General features: G+C 41.4%; 2 protein-coding genes and 1 long non-coding RNA gene across 5 annotated transcripts in view; 2 read left to right on the forward strand and 1 right to left on the reverse strand.

Moving 5' to 3' along the window:
* Nucleotides 1–3469, reverse strand: part of LOC308396253 (cytidine monophosphate-N-acetylneuraminic acid hydroxylase-like) — a 41555-nt gene extending 38086 nt beyond the window's left edge. For 2 of the 3 annotated variants that reach the window (XM_080881419.1, XM_080881417.1), the window contains exon 1: nt 3378–3469. The gene's annotated coding sequence lies outside the window, so the exon portion shown is untranslated. Of the gene's footprint in view, nt 1–1435; nt 1524–3377 lie in introns of those variants that run through there. The other variant, XM_080881418.1, reaches the window with a different exon arrangement.
* LOC308396440 (uncharacterized protein) lies at nt 349–2290 on the forward strand (the record flags this gene model as incomplete). Its single annotated transcript, XM_080881739.1, has 2 exons — nt 349–585; nt 673–2290. Exon 2 carries the CDS (start codon nt 947–949, stop codon nt 2288–2290), a length of 1344 nt encoding a protein of 447 aa, XP_080737865.1. The 5' UTR covers nt 349–585; nt 673–946.
* Nucleotides 3470–9576: 6107 nt separating the features above from the next.
* On the forward strand, nt 9577–10082 carry LOC308396953. Its single transcript, XR_013971668.1, has 3 exons — nt 9577–9676; nt 9763–9880; nt 10012–10082. It is a non-coding gene; the product is annotated as an uncharacterized lncRNA (long non-coding RNA).
* Nucleotides 10083–10993: the final 911 nt, after the last annotated feature.

Raw genomic sequence — 10993 nt, forward strand, 5'->3', positions numbered from 1 at the left:
CTGTCCTATCCCACAGTTATGTCTGTCCCGTTTGCAACTGAAAATAAAATAAATTCATAATTATAATAAAGGTCAACCAAATGGACCAATATGGCAAGGCCATGATGATCCACTTGGTAAAATAAATCCGGTTGGCATCTTTCTTGGCCTCAAGACAATAATTCTGATGGCTATAGATCCAAACGGGACACAAAAAAAAAAAAAAAAAAAAAGCGTGAATTTAACACACTTAAACCCTGAAGTTGAGGAATAATAATAAAGTTGAGGTTTTAATAACGCCTAGGTAAGATATCATATGTTAATGAACCTATGCACATTCTATTTATATTTTTCTGCACAATGCTGTGTTAGTCTGTGTCCCACTCGTATGTATAGGCAGGGTGTGGGTATGTTCGTGTATGTCTGCGGGTGTGGCTGGAGGATCGAGCACAGCCAGCTGCAGGCCTGATGGGTGTGGCCCTGTGGGAGGACTGGCCACACGTGAAGTTCCTGCCACACCTGTTGGTGATCAGGGCTCGTCGGGGGAGCTACTTAGGAGAGTGTTGGAGCTCCCACCGGCGCGGGATCATTGAGTTATCGTACCAAGTTAGTGTGTGTCAGTATATGTCAGTGCTGTTTGTATATGCCCCCCGAGGGTTAGTGTTGACGGCTACTTCTATGGTTTCCCTGCAGGAGGAAGAGTGGTCCAGAAAGGCAGCACGCATGGGGTGTGCGGAAACACAACAGCGGGGAGCACGAGCACAGACGTCGGAGGGAAGCACGCACACGGGTTTCAAGGGAGCAACGGGGAGTTATTGTCTTTACAGCTTTTCACTGTAAATAAAGAGCACTGTTTGCATCGCAGAGTCTGCGTTTTGGGTCCTCCTTTCCCCACATCCCCACGGTCTGCCAGCCAGATCGTGACAAGATCAAAGTAACTTGTGCTCTTCCTGCTGTTTCCATTTTGATGGCAAGAAGAAGAATGCTTGGTCTCGTCTGTGTAAAACAACTACAAGAAGACAGCTCCTTGGAGGACAGGACCAACTTCACACCCGATCAGATTTGCACCCTGTTAGACCTCTGCCTCACCACTACATATTTCAAATACAACGAAGGCTTTTACAGACAAAAACATGGCTGTGCCATGGGCTCCCCCGTGTCACCTATTGTAGCCAACCTTTACATGGAGGAAGTGGAAAGAAAGGCTCTTGGCTCTTTCAAAGGAAGAGTACCCAGCCACTGGTACAGATATGTGGACGACACCTGGGTCAAAATCAAGACACAAGAAGTGGAATCCTTCACTGCGCACATTAACGCTGTGGATAAAAACATCAAGTTCACCAGGGAAGACACAAAGGACAACTGTTTGCCTTTCCTGGACTGCGCTGTGCACATTGAAGAGAACGGCAAACTCAACATCGAAGTTTACCGGAAGCCCACACACACGGACCAGTACCTCCTCTTTGACTCCCATCACCCTCTGGAACACAAACTTGGAGTAATTAGGACCCTACACCACCGGGCAGAACATGTTCCCTCTCAACCTGAAGGAAAAAAGAAGGAACACACACATGTAAAGGAAGCACTCAAAACGTGCGGCTATCCTAAATGGGCGTTCTTAAAGTCAGCAAAGATGCACAGAAAAGAAGACCAGACACCAGCGAGGGAGGATAAGAAGGACAGACGCAACAACATTGTCATCCCCTATGTAGCCGGTGTATCAGAAAAACTCAGGAGAGTTTTCTCCAAGCATGACATCCCGGTGCATTTCAGACCCAGCAACACGCTCAGACAGAAACTGGTTCACCCGAAAGACAAAACGCCAAAACACAGACTTAACAATGTGGTGTATGCTGTACAGTGCAGCGAGGAATGCCCAGACCTCTACATCGGAGAGACCAAACAGCCACTTCATAAGCGCATGGCACAACACAGAAGAGCATCCTCCACAGGACAAGACTCAGCAGTCCATCTGCATCTTAAGGATAAAGGACACTCTTTCGAGGATGCCAATGTTCACATTTTGGACAGAGAGGACAGATGGTTTGAAAGAGGAGTGAAAGAAGCCATCTATGTCCACTGTGAGCGACCATCTTTGAACAGAGGCGGGGGTTTACGACACCAACTCTCTGCCATCTATAATCCAGTTTTGAGATCCCTTCCCAGACGCCTTAACGCCCACTCACATCCTGGGCCATCTGATCTCAGGAATTCGCATGATAAGGTGGGGCCAGGTTTCACAATGAACCCACCCGAAACTCTGGCTGATTGGAGCCCACACCCAGTTTCACACCTTGTCTCAGGCGATTAGAGGATCATCAGGGGGTCCTTTTGTCCCTCTGTGGGGGGTTACTCCCACTAGGTTTATATCTGGGACTCTCCACCATTTGACCTTAGAACTGAAGAAGCTTCTTGGATGAGAGGTGAAACGTCTTCAAGTAACTTAAAGAAGTCCAGACGCTTTTCTTTGCAAGCTCCTTTGAATGCTTGGTCTCAGTGGACAGTAGCCAATCACACTTCATGTGGTTTTAAAAGCAACATGTAAATTCTCAACAACAACCAAAACACTGATCAAATCTTTGAAAGATGTATTGTTGTTGTGAGATGTGTAAAATTAGTGCATGCTAGGGTTTGTTATTGAAAATAGTTCAGTTGTTTTTTCTATTTTAATGACCACCTACACCCCACAATACTCTTTTAAAACGTTTTGTTTTCAGATTCTTTCTTTTAAAATCTATCAAGTGCCTGTTAATTAGTCTTACATGAAAAAATTTGAAATCAACTTTTATAGGATTTTATTACAGCAAAGGCTATTGATTTCTGATCAGACCCAGAAGCAGGTTTTGTAATTTTAGTTGAACACCAAAAAAATTCAAGTTATATTTGTTTTATACACAGAGACATGAAGTGAGACTCTCAGCTTTTGAAACTGGTCAAACTGGATCTGCTGTGCAACAGCACAGTCTGAGTAACAAGATTCTCCACTGTCACATCATGACATCCTTGGAGGAGAGCCAACAGTTTGTGACAAAGTATAATCTACAAAAATGAATATAAAGACCCGGAGCTCTGAGTCTCTCCTCTCAGCCTCCTCCACAGACTGATGGAGGCAGGAAAAGCTGCCTTCAGTCATCAATAAGTGGATCCACAGTAACAACGACTCTGAGTTCAGCTGCTGACCATCAACTTACTCTACTTCTGCATCACAGGTGAAGAACTAATGCTGAACTAAGCTGCACAAAGCTGATGTTAGCCAGGAAAACATTACAGAATGAGTTTAATGGAGAGACCGGAAATAATAACACACAGTTTGTTATGTGAAGAAATCAAACATGAGCTGAACAAACAGTAAAGTTCCTAAAGAGAAACTGTTAAAGGATGAAACAAAACAAACTTACATTTTCTTCAACCACAGACACGAACAACAAGCTACACTCTACACCTGAATACTAAACATAGATGCACAGGTGAGCTGCTTCCTGGAACGAGGCGGGACTCTACCTGAAAAGTGTGAGAGAGCCACACCTTCATGTGCTGGGCTCAAAATATGTTGTCTGACTGCTCGGACTGGCTCAGGGTGACGCTGAGTAAAGTAAAGTAAAAAGTAAAATTTTATTCATATAGCACCTTTCAAGATAAAATCACAAAGTGCTTTACAGAGTGGGAGGGGCTTGACATGAACAATCGAGTTCATTTAACTCAGGGGTGTCAAACTAGAGGCTCGAGGCCCGGTGTCCTGCAGGTTTTAAATATCACCCTGGGTCAACACACCTGAATCAAATGATTAGTTCATTACCAGGCTTCTGGAGAACTTAAAGACACGTCAAGGAGGTAATTTAGCCATTTAAATGAGCTGTGTTCGATTAAGGACACCTGCAGGACACCGGGCCTCAAGGCCTGGAGTTCGGCACCTGTGATTTGAATGAACACTAGAACATTTGTCTCCTTTCTTCGTGGTTCATTGCTTTAAATTTGCATTTAATGTCTCCATGTGTGCCTCTGTTTTCAGATGCGACTGCATTCTGCCTCATGACTACAGACTTGACACTTCCATGTTCACTACAGACCACAGTTTGTCATGCACACATAATGAATGGACAAACAGCTGTCATTTTAACTTATTTACAACCTGCTGCTTAAAAATATCATCTAATTAATATATTTATTACTTCATAATCAGACTATGCAATGACAGCAATTTTATCAAAGATAAAAAAGAAAAATTATTCATGAAGCAAAATCACATCAGTATGACATTTTTAATGGATCCTGATCCTTGTCACTTTACTGACTGTATTTGTTTATTGTTATTATTATTATTATTATTATTATTATTAATAATAATAATAATAAAAGTCAAGTTTTGTCTCCTGCGCAAATCCTTACCATATCATGGTGGAAGGGTTTGTGTGTCGCAGCGATCCCAGAGGCTATGTGCTAGTTGCTAAACATTTTTAATTTATTTATTAAACCTTTAACTTTTATTTCAGCCACATGTCAAATGCAATCAAAGTGTCTGACCTCTAAAGAGCTCCAACTTTTAAGTTCATCAGTTTAAAAAAAACTTGAAGCAATCGGTAGCCTTAATTCTTTTTATGGTTTGCCAACATATTCTGGTTTACTGTGTGAGAATCAGAGCTGTTTTTAATTATGTTGGGTGTTTTCAGCCAGTTAAACATCTTCCATGGACGTTTCAATCACCAAACTCGAACAACTAGTAACTGCATGCAGCACAGTTTCAGTTTGCAGCATTCCTTCTTTGTGAAGCATCAACAGTAACGACATGTTATTTAACAGAGCTGCATAAAGACTACCAATTCAAATCAATTCACTTCAATTTTATTGAAGAGATCATGGCACTGTAAAAACATGAAAACATATTACTGTAATACTCAACTGCAAAATGTTAAAAAAAAATCCAATAAATGAGGAATAGTGATGCTACTGTATTATGGGGTGTCTTGTGAGTCCTACCTCTAAAAATGAATAGTCTAGACTTTAATGACAGAGCATAATTCAGACATCACAAAGTTTCTCACACTACAGAATAAAATGAATCCCACAGACATGAAGGAATATTTGTGCTTTTATGCAGAGAGTCAGCATCAGCTCTCTGCTCTGTTTCACATAATGTTCATGCAAATCAGAGGTGTTTTTAATGAGGTTTTAATGATCATCCATGGAACCACCAAACTAGAAAAACCAGTTACTGCATGCAGCAGAGTTCCTATTCTTTGTGAATCATCAACACTAATAACATATTATTAAATAGGACTGCACAAGTACAAAGAGTCTGACTCACACCTGAACAATAATGCTGTGTGACACCTGCCCTGCTCGTATCAGTTTGAGTCCAAACAGAAATGTGGTCACATAACTGACGAGGCCAACGTGCAAAGATGAGTGTCTTCCTCGTCTTCGCCTGTCAGTGTGGAACTGACTTCTCCTTGTTATCAAATTTGTGAGCAGCAGTTGGAACTGCCACATAAATTAATGTTCATCAGTCTGTTTGATTCCAGCCAATCAATAATCTATAATGATGTGGATTTGTCTTCAAACACGAGTGATCCAAAATTTGTCCTGAGATAATCGAAGAGTCCTCCAAATGCGGCAACAAATGCGTCCTCCTTTTCCCTAGATTTGAAGGATGGGTCGGGTGTATGCTTCGTGGCCTACCATATGCCAGGATTCATTGCGGATCATGCTCTGGTGCTAGCGACCAGAAAAACGCAGAAGTAAGGGCGAGGATATAACGAAGGCTAGATTGTCTAATTTCACAGCCGCTCACTTCCAGCCTAAAGAATAAACAGACTCTATTAAGAAGATTTATTAATCAATTTCATTTTTCTTAAACTCTTCTTCCATCTAAGGAGCCTGGAAAGAAGAGCATCTGGACTTCTCTAAGTTTCTTGAATATGTTTCCTGTTGGAGTCAAATTGTTAAATGTTGTTATTGTGTTACTTAAATTTGTAAGTCTTAGTTCAAGCAGCCTGATCAAAGGCATTCCTTTGTCTCTGACCACCTCTCCAGCCAGTTTGTTGGTGGGGGAGGCTGCAGTGTTTTATTAGGGATATCTATGTGAGGGTTCTGTTTGTTGCTTAGTAAACTTCCTGCTTTTATGATCCTTTTGTGGGCAGGAACACACCCACAAAAACAAACATACACTCAAACTCATACATGCACACACCCACACACACACATTGTCGCACATACATACACCTGCACACACATACACACATATTGCCTTGTCTTTTGTAGCCATAGGGGGTTTTACAATGGGAGGTGCTTAAGTGTGTTGTAACTATTTTCAATGAAAGGCGGCAAGCGGAGGCCAGAGTTGAGGTCGTCTGTGGTTGGATTCAGAGTGCTTTCCTGAGACACCAAGCAGGCATCCCTTGCTAGCAAGTAAAAGATGTTCGTCTTGATTGTCATTAACAATTCACTTCAATTTTATTTATATAGTGCCAAATCACATCAAAAGTCGCCTCAAGGCACTTTTTATCACACCCCAAGATTTTGAGTCACACTTTAATTCAACCTGTACACAAGATTGACTTAATTTCAGATAAATAAATGTTCAGCTCCATCAGTTTCTGTTATTCATTAATTGTTGTTGTGTTTGAAATAACATCCAATAAAATGTTGACCAAGTTGATTATGTTCATTACAATGTGCAGAGATTGGCTAACCTGACCAGGGAATGCAATAAACATTACTGACAGATCAGTCGGTGTTAAAGTCACTTTTAACAGTCCAGAGTAGGATAGCATTGGACATCCTCAGGGTGGAAAAGGGGTTGGTGTGACCAAGGTGTGGTTTGGCTGTTGTACGTATATTTCAAGTGATACAGCTCCAGATGGGCCAGTTACCAGGGCATGGAAAGACGACAGACATTATCAAATGAGGAGAAGGAATTTTCTGGGATTGAAGATCCTCTGGGTGACTGAAACATTCAGAAAATAAAAGTTATCATTTTATGATTAATTGGTACTTGACTGATAATTGGCCATGTTCACAGCTGTATTGACTCGTGTGGATATTGTCTATCCCAAGTTTGAGAACTCTAATTAACAGACTGAAAACAGCGACACTAAGGGAAGAACATGCAGTGCCACCCTATCAGATGCCAGTGTCGGTTGGGCTTGGTGATGAATCAGTGCGTTTCCATGAGGAGGCAGGCTGATGGTCTGGAAGACCCAGTATCTGACCAACTGAATGGGGACGACAGCTGATTTAGCACTGACTCGACTAAAAGACCCCACCCCAGTTAAGAGGGAAAAGCTGAAAGGCTGAGTGTCACACTGGAGGGGAACTTGTGGGACAGCAGGCTGAACGAAACACACGTTAAAACGTGTGAAAGGAGGGAGTGTTGGGATTGAAAACGTTTGATTTCTCTTACTAAAATAAGCAGTTATAATTATTTTGATACACACATTGCAAATGTGCTCATTCGAGTTGGCACTCAGTCTTTTGAAGGTCAGACGCTTTGTTCGGAGTGACTGTCCAGACTGATATATTGTAAGACCAGAGCGTTCTCACTCCCGAGGCGTAACATGTCGACGTTTTGTCACGTCCCGCGGCGTTCCTGAGGAACGCGAAAGGAGACCTTCGGCGTTCTTATGGTACGCGGCGGGTTATGGCTGGAATCCAGTGCAATGACGCTCCCGCGGGAGTAGACGTTCCAGCCCTGTATTCCAGCCCTAAACCTAACCTTATCCCTAGCCCTGACCATAACCTTATTCCTGACCTTAACCAGGACTTTAATGAAGTTAAATAGCGTGTTTCTAAGCGATTTGAATAAAAAGAGCGAACATGTGTAGATTCAGTCCAGATGGTTCTCATATTTCCTCTTTTTTCCGAGGTCGTCATTTAGGAACGTGGTGGGTAGCCGAAAACGTAATATGGTGACGATTTGTCACCTAGCGTAAAATGTTACGCTTTGGGAGTGAGAACGGGTTGTGTAAGACATGACCTAGAGTGCAGAGGGGTAATTGCAAACACACTTGCACACATAGATAATAAGTAAAATAGGTCCCTGGGTAAAAGAGTTCCGAACATGATACTCTAAACCAACTTTGAATCACTAGAAGAACAATGGATAATAGCATTAGATTATCCTGACCTTTTTTCTTTTCTGTCTCTTACAGAGTAGGGAGCAGACACCAGAACAGGTCACGGAGATATGAGGATGCTTCGGAGCAGACACCAAGACTGCCATGTCCATGTGGGAGGAAGATAGCTGCTATGTTTTGGCTAACTATATAATGTTGTACAGCCCGCACAACTGCTGGTTCACATAGAGGTCCACGGCGCTTGGGAACAGATTGGGGAAACCTGCAGTCAGCTGAGACTGAAGAAGTCACTTGGATGAGTGACGAAACGTTTCTCCCACAAAACGCTACGTCCAGATGAACAGAATCAACTTTTGGAGAACAATGGATGATATATCGAGTGCGGGAGAGAGTATGAGCGTGCAGCGTTTAAAGCGTGGAAGTACTGACCTTACTTTGAGTTTGATTCCATAAAAAGTGACAAAAACATTAGTGTCCGTTGTGCGTGGGAAGAAAACTTCTTTTTACAGCTAAAAAAAACCCTAAACTTCCAAGCAAGCACCGAGTGCGCTACGACGGAATGGGAGATTCACAGAGAAACTCGCGGATTCTTCAACTGACCGCTGCGGCACACCTGCACTAGGGCAAACATCCGCCTACCCACTCCTGCTTTACAGGTGAAAATAGAGCAACAGGACCGCTAGTCTTTGACTTTATTTATTTTCTGCTGTGTTTTACTTGCATCTATTTGAAAGAGTGAGTGTAAACACAAAAAATATATATATTTTATGTGCTGGAATGTGCAGAAAATAGGTTTAAATATTAAACAAATTTCTTCCAGTCAGAGAATGTTGCATATAATTAAATCTTTGCTTGATGCATAAAGTTAAAAGATTAAAACTAATAAAACAAGTTTAAAAAGAGACTTTTCCATTTGATTACATTTTGTATGATGGATTATGTAGAAAAAGTAGAATTGGGCTGAAAGATCTATCGCTCTATCACCTCTTCAGGTTGTAAATCATGTTTTTAAAAAGTAACTAAGTAACAAAGTAATTAATTACTTTTTAAAATAAGTAATCAGTAAAGTAACGAGATTACTTTTTGGGGGAAATAATCAGTAGTTAGTTATTGATTACTTTTTTCAAGTTACTTGACCAACACTGCTGATGACTGTCAGATCTATGTACCTCTAAAGAAGAAAGGCTCATCCCATATGGAAAATATATATATAAATCTTATAAAGTTTGTATCTGTCTTGTGTGAAACTTTTATGAAAAGCATACGGTAGTGATGTGACGTTCTGTATCGAGGCTTCGAAGCTTGTGTCGAGTAATGGAGGGGGCGTTTCCGCGAAGCGCGTATCGAGGCTTGCTTCATTTATGGGAGGAGCTGAAAATGATGACGTCCGAAGCCTCGCTGCCCGGCTGTACCACGTGACTGGTTCATGAAGTGGTTCGAACTTTGCCGCGAGCTATGACAGCGATATAAACCCCCCAGACTGGAGAGTTGTTAGTGAGAGTTTGGAGACAGTTTGGAGGTTTATGAGAGTGAGGAGAGAAAGTCAGGAGAGAATGGAGCCAGCTAAGAAGAGGAGGATGTCCTCCCCTGTGTGGGAACATTGTGATTTTATTCCTCTCAACAAGGTATGTAAATTTCTACAGAAGATGTATTTTCATAATACTGATGCTGCAATACAATTTATGTTAAGCTGTCTTGACTTTTGTACAAGGTGAAGTGTTTGCTATGTGCCAGGGAGCTGGGATATAACAACAACACCTCATCCATGCTTAGGCACTACAGAGCTTTGCATGAGAATAAGGGGAACACCGATTGTGGAGCAAGACCAGGTGAGCCATCAAATGCAATGATAATATAGCATGCAGTAATGTTACTAAATGATATAACAATATTATACAACTGTTATAAGTTACGTATGTGATATTTATATTTGTGCTTTATCTTTATTGTCTTTCCTCAGGAGAACAATCTCAAATAGATGAAGACCTGGTTAGCATGGTGATTGAGGACTCCCAGCCATTTAGCATTGTGGAGGACAAAGGATTCAAAAGATAAATCATTAAATCCCAGCTATGTTCTCCCCACTAAAAAGGTCATAAAAGCAGTGAAAATTTAGTTTTTACAGAATAAAATGTGAACAGGCAGGACTGAGGCTCAAAGCCTCAGTGTGTAGCTGTCCATACCTCAACGTTACAAAAGCACAACTACTGTCCACACCCCAACCACACCTCACCTCACAGTAAATGATCATTTCCATTTTAAGCATTTCCAAATGATCATTTTCCATACTGCCAGTATAAATATACACAGTATACTGCCATCACTACAATATAGATGTTTTACACACTCCTTTTGTTGTTGACATTTACAGGCTGTGTGCAAAAGGCCACACTCTTCAAATTCATGCCAACTAATATTTTTACGTCCAGTAGATGTCCTACTAGAGCAAATGAAGCTTCAAGAAGCTTTGCGCTGGGGTGAACCAATTGGATGGAAAGCTTCAGTGCTTCATGAAGCTTCATCTGCCCATCACTAGCATACGGTGATGTAGCATAACTTAAGCAGCAAGGAAGGTGATAAGTAAATAGCATTAACAGACGATTGAAGTTCTTTTAAGCATACTTTATTGCTGGCATCTCCATTTTACCATAAAACAATCCATCAGGCATGCAAAAATCCCACTGGCTTTATACAGGACTTTGCCCACACCTGACCTCGTTAGCCCCTACCATTGAAACAAAATAGGTCAAACCAAATAATACAATTCTAAACAAAGAACAGGAATAAAGTCATGCATGAAACTGACAAACTCATTTACTCAACTAAATAGTTTGTAAAGTAAAACACTGCATACAATATAACTCAAAAGGCTACTTTAAAGAAAACAAACAATACTATACAAAATGAAAAACCCTCCATTTGGTGATGCAATCATTGACCTC

This window comes from Rhamphochromis sp. 'chilingali' (assembly GCF_963969265.1).
Source record: "Rhamphochromis sp. 'chilingali' genome assembly, chromosome: 1".
In the NCBI taxonomy this organism is placed as follows: Eukaryota; Metazoa; Chordata; class Actinopteri; order Cichliformes; family Cichlidae; genus Rhamphochromis; species Rhamphochromis sp. 'chilingali'.